The sequence below is a fragment of the Protopterus annectens genome, chromosome 3.part0 (assembly GCF_019279795.1).
Source record: "Protopterus annectens isolate FY-2018-M chromosome 3.part0, PAN1.0, whole genome shotgun sequence".
NCBI classification, from domain to species: domain Eukaryota; kingdom Metazoa; phylum Chordata; order Ceratodontiformes; family Protopteridae; genus Protopterus; species Protopterus annectens.
In genome coordinates this window covers 608,947,895-608,974,508 of record NC_056731.1, presented here as the reverse complement: position 1 = coordinate 608,974,508, position 26,614 = coordinate 608,947,895, and the positions used below count along the sequence as shown (strand labels likewise).

General features: G+C 40.6%; 1 protein-coding gene across 1 annotated transcript in view; it reads left to right on the top strand.

The window, feature by feature from the left end:
* LOC122796879 (collagen alpha-6(VI) chain-like) overlaps positions 1-26,614 on the top strand; it is a 1,248,728-nt gene that overhangs the window by 1,118,516 nt on the left and 103,598 nt on the right. Inside the window, exons 34-35 of the mRNA XM_044065630.1 lie at positions 16,402-16,413; positions 16,531-17,024. Coding sequence (XP_043921565.1) covers positions 16,402-16,413; positions 16,531-17,024 — 506 coding nt within the window. The remainder of the gene's footprint in view (positions 1-16,401; positions 16,414-16,530; positions 17,025-26,614) is intronic.

Genomic DNA, 26,614 nt, shown 5'->3' with positions numbered 1-26,614 from the left:
TACAGTAAACTGTTTTACTGAATGACTGGTAAGGTCAAATAGAGAGCCTTGTCCTTCTGTAGTGCTAGGGTTTATAAGTGCTTGCTATGAGTTTTGAGCAAGTGCTGGGCTGAGAAATGAATGGCTTGAGTGCTTAAGTTGAAAGTTTGTCTAGTTCCAAGGGAAAAATTAAAGAGGAGACTTTGTGGAGCCGGGAATAGTTATACCCTAGCTAACCGGCTCTGCTCGGCTGGCAAAACTGGGCAAATGCAGTTTTTATAGCAGGAAATGAAAGAGATAGAAATTAGCCCAAAATGGCCAGTAAATTACTACTTTCTGACCTGAAACCATTCCTCCAGGGACAGATAGGCTGCTCAAAGCTCCCCTCTCTGACAGGTGAACAGAGAAACTTCCTTCTATCCAAGTAAGGTATGGGCAAACACAGAGATCTGTAACACAGCCCTGAATTCAGCACTAACCTGAAAATGGACTCTACTAGCCTAGAAAGGCAGGAAACAAGTATACATATTATTTTTTTTTAGAAAAAAAATCAAAAAACACTTTAAATGTGCAGAAAAAGATGCTTATTTTTATATATCTCAGTTCAGAGTTGTAGTCAATGCATCTAGTAATAAAGTAGGAAGAAACACAAATACAGTAAAAGCAGATGAATAAAGTGCAGTTGATATATATATAAAAAACAATAGAAAACAAACAATTTGATTTAAACAAGTTACCCAATTAACCAGAAAAAAACTCAAAACTTAGCCCTCTTCCAGCAGTCTTCAATCAGAATCTGGTCCTATGCTACAGCAACAAGGCGCACCAATTTCAGAAAGAAACAGCTCGAATAAGCAGGCACAATAAGCCTGTGACCAGAAATTCCCAGCTCAGAAGAGCAGAATCCAGCCTCTCCTCCCACAAGAGTGCAGACCACAAACCTTCTTAATGTAGAATAGCTGGCCTGAAGCCGAAGTGCTTAAACCAGAACTAATACACTTTTAGAATAGCAGACACTGAGCTTTCAATCAGCAATTCCCAGCTTAGAAGGATGTAAGCTACCTGTCCTGCCACAACAGTGCAGACCACAAACCTTCTTAATGTAAAACAACTGGTATGAAGCCCAAGTGCTTAAACCAAAAGACTCAGAATAACAGTTACAATTTAATCAGGCTACTACCAAGCAGCAAGAAGTTTAGCAAAATAAATAAAACTGAGTACTTTTAAGAAGAGGCAAAAGCAACATAAAGAAGGAAGAAAAACAAATACAGTAAAAGCAGATTATTTTTTATTTTTTTTTTTAGTAAAGTGCAAGGAGAGATGAAGGAAGAAGCTAAGTGGGTTGGCCTTCTCAGATCTTCTCTCTGTATTATGTAGAGTGAACACTAGACTCAGAATATGATCTCACTGTATTCGGTTAAGTGAGCAAATGAGATGGACTCAGGAGGAGTGTTCAGATAGAGACTTACAGGAGGGGCAGGCAATTCCAGTGCCACCAACACTAACACCAAAACAAGAACAGGGAGGGTGGCTGGGGACAAACAAGAAGAAGAATAAGTACAGTTGTACAGATTACAGAGGTATTAAATCAAAATGCAGCCATAAAATGAGAATAAACACTTATCTTTTCTCAATATCACAGCTGGCAGTAAGTCAAGCTCTCTGCAGCAGCCTGAGCAACAGGTATATCTGATTTAAAACACAGGACAGAAACCAAACAATACAGATGCAGGAATACTTTGGCCAGATTAAACTAGTTCTGAAAACTTACTGCTACTAAGAAAACAGACAAGGCCTCCAGACAAAGGATTTCACTACAACTGAGGTCAACACTAAGAGAATATACAGCTATAACACACAAGAAGAATAATTACAGTTGTACAGATTACAGAGGTATTAAATCAAAATGCAGACAAAAAATGAGAATATACACTTATCTTTTCTCTATATCACAGCTGGCAGTAGGTCAAGCTCTCTGCAGCAGCCTGAGCAACAGGTATGTCACCATGATGAAAAGATCACAAATGAACTTTAACAAATGTTAACAATGCTGAAAATGTTAAAAATCAAAAACCTAATATGCACGCCCAGAACCACCATGTAAGTTGCTAGTCTGTCTGAATAAGCAATCTTTTTGAGACAGAGTTTTTGGTTAAAAGAAAATATAAGTTTCAAAAACAAAGAATACATCCTGGAGGTACACTTGCATAAATATACACAGTTAAGAACTTCCATCCCTGCTAGTACAATTTCCTCTTTTCTAACATTTAGCTTCATGGTCCGGCCCTTGGGTTTCTGTGAACCCACTCCACAATAAAAAGTAAAAAACAATGTGAGGGAAACTTCAGTATGTGTTTATACAAAGCATTAGTGTCCTTACACTTAGCGATATCACGTAGGTGTTCATAAATACATTATTTTATTTTTCTCTCAGTTTTACCAACATAAAAAGAGGGGCATTGTTGGCATTTAGCTATATACACAAACCCTTTAGTACTGCAGTTAAAGTGATCCCTCAAGGACACTATCCTACCTTGTATCCATATACTATCATTCACAAAAATAGAGGGACATTGGGGACATGAACCACACTTATAAGTGATTTGTATTTAATTCATACAAATTCCCTAGACTTAATGAAATGGTTTCGCTAGCTTGTATTTTAAAATTGCATTCCCTTACTTTCTAACATGTGGATGAGTTTAAAGTCTGCTGTATAGTATTTTATCTAGTTTTGTATGGAGACTTTTTAAGTGTTTTAAAAGACTTTATGCATCTGGCAGGATGAATTGATTATTAATTTTCATCGGTTGATTTGTATCATGTGTCTCTTGGATGTGTTATTTAAACAGGATGTAATGATGAAATGGTTTTTAGTTGTTCTGATGAAGTTTCAGCTCCAGGGACAAAAGTGCTTATATGTTCATAGGTGTTTACTATGCCATAGACCAAAAGGGCCTTTTTAAGTCTAGCCATGCATCCCAAATCTCTGACAAGTGGTGGTACCCTTGATAAGTGCAAGCAGGGGCTTGGGAGATGAAACATTTACACTCAGGGGTGTGGGAGATGTTCCATTTACAGGCTACCTGTGATAGATGCCAGACCAGGGATGAATTTCCTGTTTCCCATTCAATTGTTCAAGTTACACTTGAACTGGGTTAGGGAGTAACTCTGCTTTATATGGATGGGGAGCCTGTTTCAGAGAAGGGGTAGTCTCTGGGATGCATTCTTGTCTCTCCAGCAGGTCCTGTTTATATCACAGGCATGGTTTAAGACTTTAGAACAGGTAGCTCTGGTGTGTTTGTTTTGTGGATATGCAGGATGTCCAGCAGAGTGGGGTCTGACAATGCCTTGTATGTCAGGCATAGATCTCCCCTCAACAACCTGTAGAAGACAGAATACAGGGATAGGGCCTTGTAGTGGTCTACATAGGACATGTTACTTGCACCCTGTATTCTTTAGTAAGGAACCTGTATGGCTATTCCAATTCTTGGATATGCCTGGTTAAGTACATAACAAAAGGGGGGCATTGTTTTCAATGACAGGTCGATGAATATGAAGAAGAATGTTAACATATTACAAAAGGGGCTAACACAGACAAATGATTGGTGCCAAAGCCACAGACTAAAACTAAATGCAACAAAGTGCATTATTATCCCCTTTGGCAAAGAGGAAGTTCCTGCAAATTACAATATTGATACCCCCCCAAGGTCAAACCCAGTGGTGCAAGATTTGGGAATACAGGTTGATAGCAATCTAAATTTTGAGCACTATGTGTCTATAGTGGTAAGGAAATCCTTCTACATTGTGCATCTCATAACTAAAGACATCATATCCAAGACTAAGGATGTTATAACTCCTCTGTACTCAACCCTCATCAGATCACTAATAGAGTACAATGCTCCCTTACCAGACATCTGCAGCAGCTGGAGAGACCACAGAGGTTTATCACCAAGAAATTTCAGGGCCTCCAAAACATAACTTACATGGAAACACTGAAAGCCCTGTCACTCTACTCTATATCCTACAGGCTGCTGAGAGGCAACTTGTGCCTGGCCTACAGAGCAGTCTCTGACCCTGAATAGAAATGCTGCACATCCGCAAATCAAATGGGACAAGAGTCACTTACTCCAGGGATCTCAACCTAGCCTGTGACATTAAAAGAACATGCTGGAGAGACAGATCTATCTCCCAGAGATTGCCGCTCCTCTGGAATAAACTCCCAATTCATGTGAAGCAGACCCTTCTCAATAACTCTATTCAAGCTCAACCTAGACAGTTGGATGGGAGACTGTAAATTCACCCCAGGGGTGCTACCTATGTCCCTCATGGACAGGGCAGTTGATGCTAACCATAGACTCACTCTGGGAATAATGACCATCTAACCAAGGTCAATTAGGGAACAGAGATATAACACGGCTATATTTGTAAAGGCCCTAGGGCCATTAGCCTAGTAACCTCCTATGAACCTATGAACTTATGAATGCCAAATACAGTGGAGCAATGACTTCCTTGGACCTAATTGTGTACATTCGTGTATGGATTAAATTTTATTTTTGGACCAGCTTGTGTGCACCACTTGTGTATATTCTTTGTTTGTTTCTGAAGTTTGTTTTTTCACTCTCTTGAACACTGTTTTGTGTTTGCTTGGTTCTTAGAAAATATAAATTTGCAAATAACGTCCAGTTCACAGTGATACGAATGGCAGATAATGCCAAGAGAATAAGATGCAGGGTTAGAAGGTATGGGTGGTATATGCATTTAATACACTACACAGGCTGCAATTTAGCTAACTGACAGGAAGAGAAAAAGAAGGAGAGAGAGAGAGAGAGAGAGCGGGGAAGAGAGAAAAGAAAATGGTGTGGCTACATCAAGCTAAGGTTCTAAAGAATAGCAGAACTGGATAAAGTTTTTTATACTGTTAAAACTGTCTGAACATTATTGATTTTTACATAAGGCAACATTCTGGTCAGAACAGTAATAACCATAAACTTAACAGTCAATAAGGTCTTACTATTCAGGCAGTTTCACTCACCTTCTTTCTCTATTTCTATCATAGGTTCACAGTTTCATAGGTAATCACTAGCTTAGCTGCCCTTGCAGACTATTTTAAACCTAGTCAATTCCCTTTTTGTGTTTGAGATAACTAATCTCCTTTGATTATAAACTGGCCTTTCCCCATTCCATGGTCGATAATTATTCCTAATGAGAATAACTGCATTCATACCATAGATAATTTAAGGAGGCCCATGCATGGGATAAAGCATTTAGGACTTGCAGCTGTCCATTAGTAGTACAGAGGGCAATCCTGTGGTATATTTTCTGTTTCTCATACATAGATCTAAGTTGGTCTTGAATACAAAGTAGACGAACAAAAAACAGGTAAAGTCAACAAAAAAGGCAAGCCAAAGAGACCGTTAAGCCAAAGAGAGTTCCTTTGTAAAGCCCTCAGGTTCGCTGATAAAGTCGTAGCAAGTGCCAGTAATAAAAGCCAGAGTAGTAAAACACCTTTTTTTCAAATCGTAGATGACACCACCAACTGAAGCCAGAAGTATAAACCTTAATGCAAATTTTATTAAAAAGAAACAAGCGTTTTCGCTGTAGTCAAAGCTGCAGCTTCCTCAGAGAAAGAAATTCAAAAAAAGCGCTAAAACAAGGCTTTTATAAGTCACACCCTTGCCATAAATTACTGTGTGCTCACAATTAAAGTCATAGCCATCTTAATATTCACTAAGTACAGCATTCTAAGTCTTATATTGTTAAGAATGACCAAAGAAGTATAAGAAGCCTTATAATTTCCTAAAATACAATTATAAGAATTTATATTGTAAAATAGAAACCTATATGTCATTCTTAACAAACTTCCTTCTATCCAAGTAAGGTATGGGCAAACACAGAGATCTGTAACACAGCCCTGAATTCATGAACTCATTCATAATGATAATGGTAATATAGCATGTGTCCTAAAAATGAGAAGTTATAGAAGATAATGGTTTATCTTGTTTTACTATTATGTATATGCACTTTGTATACTATTTTACTGGGATGTATTACTTATACTTAATCAATTATTTTAATATATTTACATATATTTACATTTAACTAGTGTTTTTTGTAACAGATTTGTTAGGAACTTCGATAAGGTTTCTATTTTACAATATAAATTCTTATAATTGTATTTTAGGAAATTATAAGGCTTCTTATACTTCTTTGGTCATTCTTAACAATATAAGACTTAGAATGCTGTACTTAGTGAATATTAAGATGGCTATGACTTTAATTGTGAGCACACAGTAATTTATGGCAAGGGTGTGACTTATAAAAGCCTTGTTTTAGCGCTTTTTTTGAATTTCTTTCTCTGAGGAAGCTGCAGCTTTGACTACAGCGAAAACGCTTGTTTCTTTTTAATAAAATTTGCGTTAAGGTTTATACTTCTGGCTTCAGTTGGTGGTGTCATCTACGATTTGAAAAAAAGGTGTTTTACTACTCTGGCTTTTATTACTGGCACTTGCTATGACTTTATCAGCGAACCTGAGGGCTTTACAAAGGAACTCTCTTTGGCTTAACGGTCTCTTTGGCTTGCCTTTTTTGTTGACTTTACTGGTCTTGAATACAGACAGAGCTGAACTTTGTTTGATGTGGAAGGGAAGTCAGTTCCACAACAGTATTCTATGGGAGATATACTTGTCCCTCCAAACCATTCTGTTGATGTTGCAGAAGATGTTTAGATCTCTACACTGAGTATTTCTGATGCCATTTAACTTGCTGATGTGCAGTAACAAAATCAGTAATGGGTTTGAGGATGCCTTATATGCTAGAAACAGGTCACCTCTTAGCAGTCTTTGGAATACAGAGTATAATGACAGGACTTTGAGTCGGTCCATGTAGGACATGTACATTAAGCCTTGTACCCTTTTAGTAAGGTATCTGTTGGGCGTTCAAGTTGTTGCATGTGTCTGGACAGATACATGTCAAAGGGGGAATTATGTTCAATGACTGATCTAATGAGGGCTGAGTAAAGAGGGACAATGAAATCCCTAGATCTAGACACAATCCTGTTGTTTATAAGCTGTGCAATACAGACAGAGTTTCTTACAATAATAGACACGTTAGTCAAAAGTTAGGTCACTGTTCGTATAAGTTCCCAAATCCCAAACAACTCGGTCATCAGTTAGGAGCATATTGTCAAAATGGTAGTACCTGGGGGTAGATGACTTCCCAAGGGATACAGAAAGCATTTTTTGGCTTTTAGTTTTAGCCCATGATTTTGGCACCAGTTATTTATTTGAGACAAACTTTCCCGCAGGATGGCTAAATCTTTTGGGGATTCAATGAATGCTCATAGCTTGCAGTCATCTGCAAACTTGGTCAGCCAGAGCCCTTTGATACTGGCTTTTATTTCAGAAAAGTAGATGCCAGCCAGGAGAGTTCCCAGCACAGAAACCTACAGGACTCCACTGGTGACTGTTAACCTTGTGGAGGTAACTTTCCCTATTTTGTTTAGCTGCTTCTGTCTGTCCACCAGTTGGCAATCCAGCAGGTTCATAGGTTCATAGGTTCATAGGTTCATACTAGGCTATTTGCCCTAGGGCATTTATAAGCCTAGCCAGAGTGTGTGTGGCTTTCACCACCCCTTAGGATGAGAATACTATACCCATTAGTTTGCTGTGCCTCTGTCCAGCAGTGATACAGAGATGATTCCCGGGGTAAACCTACATTCTCCCATCCACTCGTCAAGATTTCTCTTGAACAGAGTCAGTGAGGGGCTCTGCCTCACATGGACTGGGATTCTGTTCCACAGTGTAGGGAGTCTCTGGGTGATGAATCTGTCCCTCCAGCACATCCTATTTATATCCGTGTTGAGGTTTAAGTCTCTTGCTCTCGTGGCTCTGGTGAATTTGGATTTTTTGAGGTGGAGCATGTCCATTAATTCCGGGTTGGACATGGTCTTGTATGTCAGGCACAGATCACCTCTGAGCAGACGGTATGCGACTGAATAGAGCTGGAGTTTCTTCAGTCGGGCATTGTATGACATATGTTTGAGCCCCTTTATCCTTTTGGTGAGAAACTTTTAGTGTTTATTCCCAGTTTGTTTAGCTTTTCTACTGTGCCCAAGTGGAGAACTGTATCAAAAGCTTTGGCCAGGTCGAGTTATGCAGTGTGCACCATTTTGCCTTCATCCATTGCTTTGGTGATCTTTTCAAAAAATCCACCAGGGTGACTAATTATGACCTACCCTTGATGAATCCAAACTGAGTTGAGTCCAGTTTTTGGAAGTTCACTATGTCCTGATTGATTAATTCCATGATTCGTTTTTCCATGGCGTTGCATATGAGGCTAGTCAGACTTTTGGGACTGTAATTGCCTGGGTCAGGGGAAGGTCCTTCCTTATACAAGGGAATGACTGTAGCTGTTCTCCATTTTGCTAGGTACAAAGTCTGTATGAAGGCAGAGATTGAGCAGTGTTGTTAGGGATGTGGCTAAATCATGCTTTGTGCAATTTAAGATGCATCCAGGGCTATTGTCAGGCCCCATTGATGAACTATTTTTGGCTATTGATAGCATTTTTAAGACTTGGACTTATATGATTGCTGGAGTTTCAGGGATATCAGACAGCTGGAAGGAATAGAGGGGAAAAGTTAGACCATTATTATCGGCCAGTAGGTTCACTATATCATCAGCCTCAGTGTACATAATATTGTTCACAATCAGTTCAGTGCATTGCTGCCTTGTGCATTTTGAGATTACAAACATAACTAAAAAATGCAATGTGATTGTATTTGGTTTTGGTAACTATTTTAGCCTCAAACTTGGCTTTGGTGGATTTTTTAAGCTAGTGAATTGTTTGTTCATTTCAGTGACAAGGGCTTTAACATTCTCACTTAGCTAATACCAACAAACTAATCAACTGGACATTATTGCCAGTTCATATTTACTTATAAATTACAAATTATAACTTCTTGTTTTCTTCTCTGGATTCAACTAATCTCCTTACAAATCTCCTGTTTTGAGATTTGTTATCTAATTAAGTGTCAGAGCAATCTCTCTGAGGGCTATATTCTCTGCTAAATGGAACTAACTCTAGTTTCAGGATTAGGCTCCCATGTTAATTATGTAACATACCATACTTTGTTCTTTATAACATAGCATATTACTATCTTCTACAGTTTTGGTCTCTTTCTCACACACATACAACCCCCCACACACACACATGCATGCATGCACACACGCAGACACATATACACACACACGCATGTGGTGCACACACACACACACACACACACACACACACACACACACACACACACACACACACACACACACACACACACACACACACACACACACAAACAACACACACACACACACTCTCACAGTGTCTGTCTCTGAAATGTAGTCTGAGCTACATATTTTCCACACTAGCATTTTTCAAGGGTTATTCTTTTTTTAGCCATTTGGAAACAAATTATGTACTTCCCTTTCTATGCACAAGTGGATATTTAAGCACTTTATCTAACATCAGTAACTTAATTATGCATGATGAAGGGCTCATGCCAGCTTGAATGTTTAAGTAATTGCAAAACCTATGTTAGTCCAATATAAGGTATGAGATCACCTTGGTGTTCCAAGGTCTTTGTGTTTAGGGTCTTCTGACAAAGAAAAATACACCATTTTAAACTGCCTGTAGAGACCAATATTTAGTCATATAAAAAGATAGAACACTTATTGTTAACAACAGGTCACACTAACACCCCTGACTCTGACTTGTCTGATGTTAAGAGTTTTTAGCAAGAGCTGTGAGACTGCATTGCATTTTACAGCAACAGACAGCTCATCATCATCATCAGCCCCCCCTTTTCCCATTTTTCCTACATGGGGTCGGGATATCGTGTTAACTGTCGCCAACTCTCTCGATTCAGTGCCACACTCCTGCCTTCTTCAACACTCATGCCTGACTGTTGCAGATCTTTTTCACACAATCCATCCACCTCTTTGCTGGACATCCTCACTTCCTCATACCTTCTTCTTGTTCGCCCCAAATCTTCCTCACCAGATTGTCTTCTGCTTTTCTACACATGTGCCCAAACCACCGCAATCTGTTCTCGTTGATCTTTTCTCCAACTGGAGCTACTTTGCCTTCTGCTCTTATGTCCTCATTTCCTCGTCTGTCCAAGAGTGTGTATCCTATCACCTTTTCAGACACTTCATTTCTATCACCTCTAGCTTCTTCAACTGTTCTGCCTTTACTGCCCAGGTGTCTGTACCATACAGTAGTACTGGTCACACCACTGTCTTGTACACCTTACTTTTCAGCTTCTTTGGCATTCTTCTGTCATAGATTACACCTGATAATCTATGCAAGTTGGATGCAGCCCTTCTGATTATAGCTTTGACCTCTTCATTCAGACTACCTTTCTCCTCAACTACTCCTCCCAGATACTTGAAGCTGTTTATCTGTTCCACTATCTTCCCTTCTATCTCTATTCTCAGCTTCTTCTGATTTCCACAATTTGCTGCCATTACCACCATCTTATCTGTGCTTAGTTTCATCCCATTTGCCTTCAGATTTGCATTCCATTCTCCTATCCTTTGCTGAAGTTCTAGCTCAGAGTCTGCCTGTACTGTCACATCGTCTACATACTTCAGCTTTGTTGATCTGCCCCCTCCAACCTGTTTGCTAATGTAGTCCATCACCAGTATGAACAGCAGTGGGCTCAGAGCTGACCCCTGATATACACCCACAACCACTGGGAACCCATCTGTGAGGCCAAACACTGTTTGTACTTCAGTCATTGGGTCCTTGTACATAGCCTGCACTAATTCTACCAATGTTTCTGGGACTTCAAACCACCACAGTACTGCCCAGATCAGCTTTATTGGGTCCTTGTCACATGCTTTCTCCAAGTCTAGGAATGCCCAGTTGAACTCTCTCCTTATCTCTAGCTTCTTCTCAAGTATCTGTCTCAATGCAAACATTGGCTCAACTGTGCTTCATCCTGATCTGAATCCAAACTGCTCATCTCCCATCTTACATTCTATTTCACTTTGTATCCATTTATCAATCACCCTCTCCAGAACGTTCATGCAGTGTGATAGGAGCTTGATACCTCTGTACTGCCCACAGTTGTGGATGTCCCCTTTGTTCTTGAACACTGGCATGAGTATGCTTATTCTCCAGTCATCTGGGATACGCCTTTCTTTCCACACTGGCATTATTACCCTCAGGAGCCATTTCTCCCCTACCTCACCCAGCAACTTTATCATATCTGCTGTGATCTCATCTGAGCCTGCTGCTTTCCCTGACTTCATCTTCCTTAGTGCAGTTCTTACTTCTTCTAGGGTGGGCTCATCTTCTTCTCTCATCGTACACTGTTTCTGGGGCAGTACAGCTTCTGTGGGGTTTTCTTCATTCAGAAGCTGCTGGAAATAATCTTTCCATCTGTCTTTGATGTCCTCTGGGCTGGTGAGCAGGTTGTTGCTGGCGTCCCTTATGAAAGGTGTCTGACTGTCTTCTTTATCTTTCTGTCTTTGTCTTGCAACCTGATATAGTTTATTTTTGCCCCTTACTGAGTCACTTTCCAAAAGTTGGTACAGTGCCTTTGATGCCCCATTTTTTGCTATTGCAACTTCTTTCTTAGCTTTTTTGTTAGCCATCCAGTAGTCCTGGTCAATCTTTTGTGTCTCCCACTTCTTCCTACACTCCTTTTTTCTTTTGATGACTTCCTGGACTTCTGCATTCCACCACCAGCTTTCCTTATGTACCTTATTTCCATACCTGGCTCAGCCACATATCTTTTCTGTAGTCCTCCTAAGACATTCTGTTTTTAGGCACTGCCATTCTTCTTCAACTCCACCTATCTCCTCCTCTTCTTGGAGTACTAGAGCCCTGAGTAATTCCTTGAACTGTTCTACTTTCTCTCCAGTCAATTTCCAGGTCTTCAGCCTGGTCTCTGTTGATCTTAGAGCCTTCTCTGACCACTGCTTGCATCGTATTGTGGCAACTAGTGGTTTATGCTGTGGGCCGACTATTTCACGGGGGATGATTTTGCAATCATGGATTCTGCCCCATTGCCTTTTCTTTACTAGGAGGAAGTCTACCTGATTTGCATGTTGACTACTCTTGTATGTGATCTTCTGACTGTCTCTCTTACTGAATCATGTGTTGGCTACTATTAAGCTATTTGCAGACAGAAGTCTAGAATGGCTTCTCCTTCCTGTTGTTGCACCACCCATGTGAACCCAGGCAGTCCTCATATCCTGCTCTGTCTGTCCCGGTATGTGCATTCAAGTCCCCCAATTCATGTTGTCCTGTTTTATCTAGTAGGTCCTGCAACTACTGTCTGAATGCACTCTTTTCCTCACTATCATAACCCTGTTGTGGGGCATACGCTGTGATTATGAATACTGCCCTATCATTACATTGGAGTCTGACTGCTATAAGTCTACCATTAATTGTGATGATATCCCTTACTGCCTTCTGAAGCATCTCTCTCACCACAATTCCTACACCATTTCTAGCCTGCCCTCCACCTGGTAGTAGACTCTGGATCCCAAGCCAAGTGGCTTTGCTGCACTGCCCTTCTATCTCATCTCCTGGATACATAGGATGTCCAGCCTCCTCCATATCATCCACTTCCAAGCTGCATCCTGTTAGTGAACCTACATTAAGCATAGCAATTCCCAGTTCATGTTTGGCAGGTTGGTTGGTTTTGCATCCAGCTTTCGCTCAACAGAGCTATCCCAGGTAATCCAGGCTGGGCAGCTAGACACCAGCCAGCCAGTAGCTTATTGACCCAGGGCTGCTGGGCTTTATACTGGCCAATAGGGGCACATATACCTCTCCCAAACAGGTCTCTGGTGTAGGTCAGAGTAGGCCGGGTCCTCAACCCACTTATCACTGGTAACTAACCATGCCCATTTTTGGCGATATTACTCAACATGACCGAATCACCTAGAGCCATATTTTACACCGTCGAGTGGCTAGACCTGCCACAGTGCACAGTCTGTGATCCATGTTCACCTGTCTTGAGGATACTGCACACCACAGTAGATGCCCAGAGTGGTTGGTCTGTACAATTTTTCCCCCTATAGGGCACCATGTAGAGTCTATGCTGCTGCCCACAACTCCATTCATTGGTGAGTTTGAGATGGAAACACTCAGCATGTTTTTTGGACATGGGAGAAACCCTACAGAGACACAGGGAGAACTTGCAAACTCCAAACAGGCATTGGTTGGAGGTCAGGATTGACCCTTGTACCTTGTGCATGGGAAGTGAAGACCTTAACTACTAAACCATCTGGTTAAGGTCTGAGTTCATTTAAAAAAAAAAAAAACAGAGGTGTGTAAAATGTGTGCATCATGTCTGAGAATGAGAACACATCCTGTTTCCTTTGTACTTCCTTTCTCTATTTTTGTGTACTCATTTGCTATTCTCAACAAAGAACTTGCTTTTCTGCAGCCTTACAATAAAGTCACTAAAATTACAAAGGGGAAACTAGATTTCTTTATGAAAATCACTAATGTGCAATTGCCCAAATTTTCAATGGAAGCTTAAATGACCAGTGCATTGAGGATCCATGGAGTTGGTATTAGTGGTGGCCCTGGCATACAGTGTGTGTGTGTGTGTGTGTGTGTGTGTGTGTGTGTGTGTGTGTGTGTGTGTGTGTGTGTGTGTGTGTGTGTGTGTGTGTGTGTGTGTGTGTGTGTGTGTGTGTGTGTGTGTGTGTGTGTGTGTGTATGTGTGTGTGTGTGTGTGTGTGTGCATGTGCACAGTCTTTTTTTTTAAATGTTTTTTATTGTTCAGAATGTTGTCCTTATTACAGGGATTTCACTCATTTGTGATCACAATTGCATGACGCCATAACAAGTAAGTTGGTGTCATGTGAGGAAACCTATTAAAGTACAATACAGTATCATACCTCCCCTCTGGTAAGACTTTGGTAACACTGTTTTGCTAATAGTATGCCAGCCTTTTTTCTTCTTCAGTATACTAGCTCTACAAGTTCACTGTTCAGCTTCACTTCAATATTGTTATCGGCTGCATTTCAGTAGTGCTGTTTTGCTAACTGGGGGCTCTTTCTATGTTTTTTTTTATAGTATGTTAGCTGTCTGTTGCTGTTTAGTAGACCGACAAAAAGGACAAAATGAAGAGATCAGGGGTCCACATGAGGCTCACAAGCTGCAAACCAGCCACGAGTTTCAAATTACCAAAATTATTTTATTTTTCCCTACTCAGATTGTCTGTTCCTTCATGTTCTCCTCAATGCCACTACCCTTATCCTTCCCATCTGCAAATTTGTATCCCCATTTCCAACACCCCATGTCTTCTCACTGTCTGTGCCGGTTGTTTATTTATGAGGTCTTTTTCCCACCCATGTTGTACTCTTCCAATAGACCTTTTTCATTGCTCTGCCCTTTTTACTGTCTGTTCATCCCATATGGCACAGTGCCCCTCTCTGCACACTTCCCCCTGGTCTCCTTATTGTGTTGTCTTTTGCTTGACCACTTCCAACTCTTTCTGTCCTTCATCTCTTATTATCTTATTACTGTTATCTGCACCTGCTCTCCCACTTTGGCTTCTTTCTTCTTGTTCTCTTTCTTAGAATGGTGTGTCTGCATTTAAAAGTTCCTCCTTTCAACTTATTTGCACAACTCATCCTGCTTGTATTGCACTGTTCTGCTGTCCTCTGCTTTTCTAGCTTCCTTTTTTCTACTCCATCTTGTTGAATGGCCTCCTGTGGCCTTTACCTTTCTGATCACTCTCAGCCCTTCCTCACATGCCTAGCCATGATACTAGTCCATTTGTTTATAATATGGCCCCTAAATTATCCCAATTCACATGCATCCACCACATGCCCTGCAACCTCAAAGCTGCCTAAGCCAAACCACTGCCCCACTTGCTGAACACACCATCGTACCCTCTTACTCATCTACTCATCTTATTTATGTGACATTTGTTGACCAGGATAGTCCGACTGAGCTGTTGCCCTTTTTCAGCAGAGGCCAGGGAGAAAAGCTCCACAATTATATACAAAAAGCAATTATAATAATAAAAGAGCAATAATAAAAATAATACAATAACCAGGATAGTAAAACCATATATTACAATATAAAATTTTAAAATTTTTTGAGTCATTGGTTATGAAAAAGCTTTGGTTAGTTCAAGATAGGCTTGAATAGGCAATTAAAAGCAGTTATCTAGCTTATCTCAATGCCGTTCATGAAAAAGAGTGCAGTGCAGTGGTCAACAACACATCACCCACTTGCATAGTCACCAAATCACAACAATCACTACTACACTTTGCTAAATTGTACACATGGTAAAAATGGCCTGACTTTTGTTTTTGCATATGCAGTTCTGTGTCCTTTTTCCATTCCCCCTGCAGTCCAATCAAAAGTCAGGGTGGACGTATGGAAGAAAGAGAACAATATCAATATCAATATCTATCACATCTACAGAGACTTTGTTGTAGCCATATCGTTATGAGGTTGATCTCATTTGACCTTTCAGTGGTATATATTTTGGAAATGATATATATTTTCTAGTAAATCCTGAAGTAATTCAAAAGGTTAGTTTGAGAGTCTGTTAACAACATAATATATTGGCAGAAAACTGGTTTTCTGTATGTTAAGAAACTAAAGTTTTACCAAGTTCATTATGGAGCTAGAACTTTGTTCTTGTTTTTGTTACATAAACAATGTTTTTGCTATAGATCACTTTTAATAAAGAATGAATGGAGTTTTATTTACAGATGTAAAAATAATGAATAATGATAAATATGAAGGAATCCCCATTTGATACAAAGGGAAACCATATACGAATTGCTCATAAAAAAGTATATTTCCCTAGGAAACACAAAAATATGGCAAATATCCAAAATATTAAGGGAGATAAGCTCATAACGGGGGGGGGGGGGTAAAGAGACAGAGTATGTCAGTGAGAGAAAGAAAGAGAGAGAGAGAGAGAGAGAGAGAGAGAGACTGGAAGCAGAGCAAAGTGTTGGAGTTATTGAGTTCCAGCTGCTAGGAATGATGAACAGTAAAACAAAAGCAGAAATAATCACATTATGTTATGGCAGGGGGTTCAGCAACACCCAGTTAGGCAAATGCACTGCAGAATTTAGGCTCTACCCAACTAATTTGATGAGTAGAACCTCTGGCCTAGCATATTGCAGGGAACTATGAAAAGGAACAACAGGAAATTATGATGGATCAATTGTAAATGATCAAAATAAAATAGGAGAAGGAGGCTACATGGACCAGATTTTTACATGTAGCCAGTCTGGAAGTGCTAAATATATTGCCATGTGCTATAATCACAGAGATAATGTTTTACTTTGAAATGTATGCAAATTGTATGCTTCTAACTTGAAACAAAATGTAGTCCATCAATTTAATTACATTTTCTATTTGTTTTTCAGCCTGCTGCCAAGGTAATTTTTATTATTCCTTTCACTTGGCTTTTCTACTAATAATTGAATAATACGATATATATTTATAACATAAAGGCTGGTGAACTTTACTCAGATTTCTTTTTTATTTTACTCAAGGAGCACAAAGATGTCCTGCTTTCCCAACTGAAGTGGTGTTTGCACTTGACATGTCAAATGATGTACAAACAAAACAGTTTCTGAGAATGAAGTCAATTATGCAAACTTTAGTGACAGATTTACAAATAAGTGAAAGTAATTGTCCTACTGGAGCACGTGTATCAGTTGTTTCCTACAATACCAACACAAAGCATATAATTCGTTTCTCAGAGTATAACAAGAAAGTCAAGCTGTTAGAGGCCATTAAAAAAATACCATTAGAAAGGACATCTGTCCGACGCAGTATTGGTACTGCAATGAGGTTTATTGGGAGAAACATATTTAAAAGAGTTCGTCAAGGTTTCTTTACAAGGAAAATTGCCATATTCTTTGCTAATGAAGACTCTCCAGATTTGGATGAAATGAATACAGCAGTTTTGGAATATAATGCAATGGATATTATTCCAGTTGTTATTGCCCTCAATGATGTTCAAAATATAAGGCAAGCTTTTGAGGTAAGTGCAAATGTTGTTGTCACAGTAAATGATGCTGAGATGCATCTTTATAAACATTTACAAAAGAGATGTTCTCATCACCTACTAGTCTGAAGAAAAGTAAATGCTATTGCTACATGGCCTTAAATGTTATTTCTGCATGGCTTTTACATAGTGGTAAAGATCTAAAAATAATTACTGTTATCTCATTACTATACAATGAAGGTATTACACAATAGTTCAAAATGTGCAGAAAGGAACTAACTAGACACTAACTCATGAAACAGAATGGGTGGCACATGTGGGGGTCAAAGGTCATTAATTTGAAAGCCATTTTGTGCAAATTAATTTAAATTAACAAAATGCAGTTTGAAAAGATTAAATAGAAGATGTAATAGGGTTGAGAATGTGGAATACAAAAGATGGCAGAATTTTCTCTTTTTTATGGTTTCATTGTGTGATCTCAGATTTGGTATAGTTCAGATAGAAGGGGTATGGGAGATGTAAACCTCTATCTGAGGAAATAGTGGGGGTTGCCCCCTGCAAAAACACCTCTTTCTACATTAGTTCATTTTATTATTTTATTTTTTTTATTTTATTTTACATTTGTTTACCAGGATAGTCCGACTGGATATATGTCCATTTTCAGCGGAGGCCCGGGGAGAAAAGCTCTAATTAGACAAATTACAAAGATAACATTTAAAAATATAAAATTTAAAAAGTATAAAAACAACGTTTACAACAAAGAATAGAAAACAAAGTGATTATGCACAATGGTTCGTGGTGTTCCCTAATAGGGACACACAATTCACATGGTCAGACACAATTAAAGGCAGCAGACATTAGATAGCATACAGAGCTTGGTGAAATAGTTACCTGTTTGATATTTAGAGGTTCTCCTTTCAGTATTTAACTTAATCAGGATTGGTACATGGGCAAAGCCAGTTCATTTTGACATACTGTTTGAGGTTATTTTTTAATAGACCTACGGTGGATTGTAGGGTCAAATGGTGTGGCAACGAATTCCAGGTTTTGCCAACAAAGTTGGCAAACAGGGATTTACCAGCAGCATTGTTAGCTTTGTGGGTTTGGACGAGTAGTTTGTTGACTGATCGCAGGGATCTCAAGTTGCTATAGGGCTTAATGATATTTATGAGTGAGGGGGTATCCTCAGGGTGGTACAAAATTTTGTGCGCTATTAGGAGTTGATTGAATTGAATTAGACTGGGCAGTTCTAGCCACTCTAGTTGTTTCAGGTTCTGGAAGTGATGGGTTCTGTAAGTGGAGCCAGTGGTGAATCTGCCAATATGGTTGTAGCTATGGGAGAGCTTACCTAATTCTGATTTGTTGAGGTTTAAGAGTACCGGTGAGGCATATAGTAGAGTAGACAGTAGGTGTGACCAGGCGATTGATACCATTGTTAGACGTGACAGAAAAAGAAAGTGTGGCAGATCTGCTAGTGGGGGTGAGGAGTAGAAGTTTAGTTTTATTGTGGTTCAGCAGTAGACGTTGGTTGGCGAGCCAGTTCTCAATATTGTTGAATGTATTTTCGGTTAGGGCTTGCAGTTCAGATGGGGTGGTACCTGAACAGGTCAGAGTGGAATTATCTGTATATTGAATGCAGGTAGCTTTAGGGATAGCAGTGTGAAAGTTGTTGATAAAAACAGAGAAGATTAGTAGGCCTAATATGGAGCCTTGAGGGACACAAAGTGTGAGAGCTAGCTGGCTGGAGAGTTTGCCCTGCCATAATACTGCCTGTTGTATACCAGTCAGGTAGGGCTGGAACCACTGGACTGTGTGCTTATTAAGGAAAATAGATTTGAGAGAGATAATGAGAAGGTCATGGCTGACCATGTCGAAGGCTTTTGATAGGTCCATATTTCAATATTATTTTTTCAATAATATGAACTTCTGAGGAAATGGCCATTCCTACCTACTGAAATTATAGAACTACTAGAGACGGACACTCACTCTGATGTTAATAGACTAAACTATTCTGATATTTGAATAATTACAAGAAATTGCCTTTTTATTATTTTCTACATTATGGAGAAGGTAATGCAGTCAGATCTAGGGGGTATGAATAAGGTAAATTTTATGAATAAGACTTCAGAGTTATAGTCATTGACATTTCTGAGTATCTGTCCCCATGTGGGCTGGCCATCATGCTAAGCAAAGCATCAGAGAATGTACATGCTCCAAATAATAATAATAATAATAATAATAATAATAATAATAACAATAATAATAGAGATGTGTTTCTTTGTATTGGATGAAACAAAAATGAAATTTCATTTCCAGAAAGTTACACAGCTGCACTGATGAGAATTATTATCATTTGTAAGGGTGAATGAAAAGATATTAGAATGGCTGCCAGATGCAAAAATGTAGTGTGCATTCAGGAAAGGACAGAACAGCTTATGATATCCACAGTGAAACATTTTCTATGTTTTTATCATAAAGAAGTAGACGTCTATGTCATAAGTTCATAGGTTGCTACTAGGCTATCAGCCCTAAGGCCTATGCAAGCCTAGCCATAAAAATTCCCTGGAAATTTTTTCCCACAATATTTACTTCTCTGGGCCCCTGTCTAGCAGGGCGAGTGACATGATCCCCGGGGTGAATTTCCTATCTCCCATCCAATCATCAAGGTTCCTTTTGAAGAGGGCCAATGAGGCGCACTGCTTGACATCTATGGGCAGTCTATTCCAGAGTATGGGAAGTATCTGGGTCAGGAACTTATCCCTCCAGCATGTTTTGTTCATTGTGATGATAAGGTTTAGGTCCCTGGAGCATGTGGCTCTGAGGGATTGGGATTTCTTTAAGTGGAGCATGTCCGACAGCTCAGGGTTTGACATGGCCTTGTACATTAAGCAGAGATCGCCTCTGAGTAGACGATATGCCACAGAGTATAGCTAGAGTTTTTTTAGATGGTCAGCATATGGCATCTGCTTTAGGCCTGTAATTCTTTTAGTGAGGTATTTCTGTGGCCTTTCCAGCTGTTGCAGATGTCTTGTGAGGTACATACCAAATGGGGCATTATAGTCTATAATGGGTCTAATGAAGGATGAGTACAGTGGGACAATGACCTCCTTTTTTCTGGATGAAAAGCCTTTAGTGATGAGGTGTGCACATAGAAGTATTTCCCGATTGTTGTGGCAATGTGGTTATTGAAAGTGAGACCACTGTCCACTTGTGTCCCTAAGTCTCTCATCACACTTTCGATGTTTAGTGTCCTGCCACCTATGTGGTAGTTCATGGGTACATGTTTTTTTCCAAAGGGGATAACTATACATTTCTTGGCATTAAGCTTGAGCCCATGGCTCTGGCACCAGGCATCTGTTTCTGTAAGGCCCTTTTGTAGAATATCCACATCATTTGGGGATTCAATAATGGCTCCCAGTTTGCAGTCATCTGCAACCTTGTTAGCCAGAGTCCCTTAGTGTTGGCCTGTACTTCAGAGAAGTAGATGCCAAACAAGAATGGTCCCAGGACAGAACCCTGCAGTACACCACTTGTCACTTGTCTGGAACTGGATTTGGAGTCAGCTACTTTTACAGTCTGGGTTCTGTCAGTAAGCCAGTTGGCAACCCATTGAGTGACGTAGGGATTTATGCCCAACTTAGTAAGTTTATCTATGATTCCAGAGTGGGGGATGGTGTCGAAGGCCTTAGCGAGGTCCAGATAGGCTGTGTGGACTGCCTTACCCTCATCCACAGCTCTGGAGACTGATTTGAAGAAGTCAAATGAATTAATGAAAGTTATAAAGAACTAGCCTTATCATAAATGGAGGCATAAGAGTTAAAAGGTTTCAGGAGTGAAAGGCAGCATGCATACAGAATAAAAGCTTTCATCACACTTATGGGGTTGTATATTTAGGAAGTCTATATGAATGAGACAAGCAGGAGGCAGACAGCCATCACTATCAGCCATTATCAGGTGCAATAGAATGCAACTGGATTGTACATACTATCTTCCTAGAAGAAGAAATGGCCTTTATTGTTCTTAGTATGCCTGCACCAGTACTTCTGGGGCACTCTTTCAGGGATATTCCAGTTTCACTAAGAAGTGATTCGTCATCTGCTCTTTTCTGAACCCCATTACTGTTATTATGAGCATATATCACCAGACAAGTGACGACCCTGATTGCTCTTATGTGTAATATCACTACACTGCTGTTGTATGTATTTGATTATGAATATCATGTCCCCTTGTTATTATTGTCCACTATTAAATAATGACCCTATTAATACAGTTAAACTTCTTAGGAATGGCACAACATTCTTCCTCGTGTATTGTCTCCATGTGATCTGCAATAAAGTGCAGTTTTCCTAAAGGGGAAGTCTTCAAACAAATAGCATATTTATTGATTTACTCCTCTCAGTTTTGATTATCAGGTTAGTCCCATTTGGTCAGAGGCCCTTTCACAGGAGTGACTGAGGAAATCCACTGCAAAACAAGTAATATGTAGAGTAAGTATTAACTAAAAGTATATAATGCGAGTATGTAAAACCTGAAGTACAGAAAGTATCCTTTTATCTTACACTTAAAACCAGAAACATTAGAGATTACACAGTCTCACCATGAGTAGAAATCATGCTCTTAACACTGATAGTAACAAATGAATTTCTGTTTAACCCACGGTATTCATCTTAGTTTGAGGAAAGATTGCTCCTTTACCAAGCAGTGGTACTTCTTCAGCTAGATTCCTTATAGGATGCTCTTGTGATGTTTATACTGAAGTTTTGCCATGAACACTAGTTCATAGGTTCATAGGTTCATAGGTTCGTACTAGGCTATCTACCCTGGGGCATTTATAAGCCTAGCCAGAGTGTGTGCGGCTTTCACCACCCCTTAGATGAGAATACTATGCCCTTTTAGGGTTTAGTTTACTGTGCCTCTGTCTAGTAGTGACACAGAGATGACCCCCGGGGTAAACCTATGATCTCCCATCCACTCGGCAAGATTTCTCTTGAATAGAGTTAGTGAGGGGCTCTGCCTAACATGGATTGGGATTCTGTTCCAGAGTGTAGGGAGCCTCTGGGTTATGAATCTGTCCCTCCAGCATGTCCTATTTATTTCTGTGTTGAGGTTTAAGTCTCTTGCTCTCGTGGCTCTGGTGGATTTGGATTTACTGAGTTGGAGTATGTCCATTAATTCCGGATTGGACATGGCCTTGTACGTCAGGCACAGATCACCTCTGAGTAGGCGGTATGCGACTGAACAGAGCTGGAGTTTTTTCAGTCGGGCAGCATATGACATATGTTTAAGACCCTTTATTCTCTTGGTGAGGAACTTCTGGGTTCTTTCCAACTGCTGCAGGTGTCGGTTAAGATACATCCCAAATGGGGCATTGTACTCAATCATTGGCCTGATAAGAGAAGAGTACAGGGGCACAATGACCTCTTTTGATCTAGATGTGAAACCCTTCATGATAAGGTGGGCAATATAGAAGGTCTTCCTAACCACTTTGGCAATGTGAGTGTCAAATGAGTGGTTACTATCAACCTGGGTCCCAAGATCCCTGATTACCTCTTCTGTACTTAATGGATTTCCACCTATGTGGTAATTTGTGGGTACCTTGTTTTTTCCAAAGAGTATGACTATACATTTTTTGGCATTCAGCGTAAGGCCATGGCTCTGGCACCAGTTATCCATTTCTATGAGGCCTCTCTGAAGGATGCTTGTGTCCGCTGGAGTATCAATTATGACCCCCAGTTTGCAGTCATCTGCGAACTTTGTTAGCCACAATCCTCCTATGTTTGCCTGTACCTCGGAAAAATAAATGCCGAACAAGAGGGGTCCCAAGACTGAGCCCTGTGGGACACCGCTTGTGACTGGCTTAGAATCTGACATAGCTCCAGCAACTCTGACCCTGTGGGTTCTGTCCTTGAGCCAGTTTGCAACCCATCTTGTGACATATAGGTTTACATTTAAGCTGGTGAGTTTGTCTATGATGCCCGAGTGGGGTATTGTGTCAAAGGCTTTTGCAAGGTCAAGGTAGGCTGCGTGAACTGCTTTACCCTCATCAATGGCCTTAGTGACTGTTTCTAAAAAGTCGATCAAGTTCAAAAGGCAGGATCTGCCTTTGACAAAGCCAAATTGGGTAAGATCCAATGTCTGTAGGTCCCCAATGTCTTTGTTTATGAGTTCCATAATGATCCTCTCCATAGCTTTGCAGACAAGGCTCGTCAAGCTTATGGGGCGGTAATTTCCAGGGTCTGTAGAAGCACTGCCTTTGTGAAGTGGTACCACTGTCGTCGTACGCCACTCTTTGGGTACGTATCCTGTAGTAAGGCTAAGATTAAACAGCAGCCTTATGTGTGGGTTTAGTTCCTCTTGGAGTTCATGTAGCACACAGCCCGGGACACCGTCCGGTCCCATTGATGCTGTGTTTTTAGCTTTAGAGAGGGCGGCTCTCACCTGGGCATCTGAGATGCTAGGGAGGCTACACTCTTCTGGGATAGTTATTTCTCCTTTTGGGGGGGAGGAGAAATTTGCACTGAACCTGTCTGCCAGAATGTTGGCAATGTCAGTGGGTTCAGTGTATTTTGTGTCATTTTGGACTAACTCTGAGCATATCTGGGAGTTTCCAACCAGGTTTCTAACATAGCTAAAGAAGGCCTTGTGATTGTCTTTTGTGTCTTTTGCGATTTTTCTCTCAAAGTTGGCCTTGGATGATTTTATGAGTGATCGTAGTTTTTTGCTAGTACTGATCAGAGATGCCTTCCCTATTAGGGATTTTGCTCTGTCATGTAGTAGCTTCCTCCTCCTGTTGTAGAGTTTGTTTATGGCTGGGGTCCACCAGACCGGTCGCCTGCCTTTGGAGGAATGGGTCTTGGTTTTATTTGGGAATGCATGATCCATGCATTCATGAAGGTGCCCGTCGAAGGCATTTGCAAAGGATTCAGCAGTGTGGGTTGTGGTTTCCACTGGCCCAGGGGCCTTGAAGGATGCCACTTCAATCTTAAGAAGTGTGAAGTTGGCTTTTGAGAAGTTTTTCACTGTGGTCTTTTGTGCAGGGGGTGGGGGCGGGATGTGGATTTCCAGTGAGATTAATTTATGGTCTGATCTTACCAAAGAGGGATATACTTCCAGTGTGGAGCATTTTGTCCCCATGTTTGTGATGATCAGGTCTAGTATATTGTCTCCTCTTGTGGGAATGGTGACCAGTTGTTCCATTGCATTTGAGTTTATGAATTCTAGGAACCTTTGGGCTAGGGTGTTGGGGCTTGAGTAATGTTCCCAGTCTATGTTTGGGTAGTTGAAGTCTCCCAATATGATGGTATTTGGAGAGACATTCATACTCTCCAGTGTCTTCAGGAAGGCTGTGTGGGGTTCCTGAGTTTGAGAGGGTGGTCTGTAGCATGCTACAAACTGTAAGTCTGTTTTGCCTATGGTTAGTTGCACCTGGATGGTCTCCGATGCTTCGTGCGTTGCCACTAACCTGGAGGTGTGGGTATCTTTGATGAATATGGATACTCCCCCTCCTTTTGTGGTTCAGTCCAAGTTTTGGGGCCGGAAAGCATGAGATGAGGTAAAACCTGATAGTGCTGGGGTGCACTCAGGAGCCTTGAACCAGGTTTCAGTCACTGCACAGACATCGATGTTCTCCATACTGAGGAGGGCTTCGAGGGCGTGCATCTTGAGGTTTAGACTTCTGGCATTGAGCAGCATTACCCTTAGTTTTTTTCCACTTGTGTTTTTTAGGGAGGTAGGTTTATCCTTTGAACCTTGCCTGAAAAAGGCACTATGGGGGTGGCAAGAGCCTTGGCCAATATCCGGAAGCCCAGGGGTGACAGGTGCAAGCCATCCCTTGCGAAGCAGCGTGGCTTGTCAAGCATGTCATCCCAAGCAGACAGACATTGGATCCCCTTAGAATGACACCACTAATTAAGCCAATTGTTAAAACTGATCATTTTGTCTTTGTACTGTGGCATCATTCTTGGTGAGGGTAAGATGCTGCTCAGGGTCAGGGTCATACCGGCCTGGCCTACATAATCAGAGAGCTCCTCTATGTCTCTTTTCATGTAGTCCAGGGAGGTACGTCTCAGGTCGTTCACACCGGCATGTACAATGACTGAGTCATATTTGTATTTGCTGTGGAGTGACCTGAGTGCTTGTGTTATGTGGCGGATTCTAGCTCCTGTCAGGCAGCTTACTGTGACCCTCTCCTTGTTCAGTCTGGTGAGCGGTACGTCAGTGTGTCTGACTATGGAGTCACCTATTACAAGTGTGTCTGGCATGTTGTTTGGCCTTAAGGGCTGTGACTGTTTAGCACACTGACTTTGTGAACTATGTGTTGCATGTGCTATGTCTTGAGGTGGCGGTTGCTTGGGTGTCTGCTTTGGAGGCCTCTGTTGTTTTGGTAGATTTTTAATCAGCGCCTCCGAGTATGTTTTTGTGTGTTTATGTGTTTGGTTTGCAGTTGTGATAGTTCTATGTGAGACTGGGTTTGTGGTGTGTGTGGTTACCTTCTCCTCCTGACTGGTCTTGCCAGTACTGAATTGAGAGAGCTCAGCCTCCAGTTTGGCTATATAGTTGCATCTCTCGCATATATTTGTATTTGTTGGGAGGAGGAGATGGTTGTCTGTGTACATGAGGCAATTGTAACATTGCCTCAAGAGTCCCAGATTCACCAGCTGAACAGGAGAGGACGCTAGCAACTGACCCTTTGACATGCTAGAAATAGTGAAAAAGATTGCTGTGTAACTGAGTCAGAAAGGACCTATAGGGAAATGGGTACTCAAGGGAATTTGGGTGAATTAAGTACTTTCTTTTGTTTAAGAGTGCTTTACCTGTATAAAGAAATGCTTTAGGAGCAAGTGCTGAGCTTTTCAGATAGAGTATAGGCTGTATAGATTGTAAGTAGAACAGTTCTAAGGGAAAAATTGAAGAGCAGACTTTACGGAGCAAGAAATAGTTTAAACTTGATTAACCGCCGCTGCCCGATGCTGCTCTATGAGCAACTTCTCGCTAAAATGCGCTAAAGCATGCAAAAGCGGGCTTTATAGCAGGGGGTTGAAAAGAGCCAGGAATTGACCCAAAATGGCCAATAAACTACAAGTTGCTGGGCTGGAACCAATTCTCTAGGGACAAATAGGTTGCTCAGTGCTCCCCACTCCCACTGGTGAACAAAGAAGCTTCCTCTTATCCAAATAAGGTTATGGATAGCACAGGAACTAAGACAAAGCTCAGAGATCAGCAAAATCTGAAGACTGGACTATTCTAGTTCAGAAAAGCGGGAAAACAAGGATTTTTTTTGTTGTTTTTTTTTCTTTTTTCACAGAGAAGGGAGAAAAAGATACAGTAACAAACAGTAAATGCTATAAAACGGCTAGCACACTTTAGTGTGTTAGCCTAACAATTAAATTAAACAAAATATAACTTTTTAAAGTGCTAACAGTATAAATTCAACAGAAGAACAGTAAAAACAATATGCAGAGCTGTTTTTTAAGCGAAATGCAGTTGAGATGCAGTACTTTAAGCGAAAGCAGAAAAAATACTTATAAATCCAGGAAAGTCACTCTTTCACTCTCTGCTGCTTGTAGAACTCCGCAGGACACCACGAGGAGCTGTGCTGAGTCTATTACAAGTAAAAAAGCGCGCAA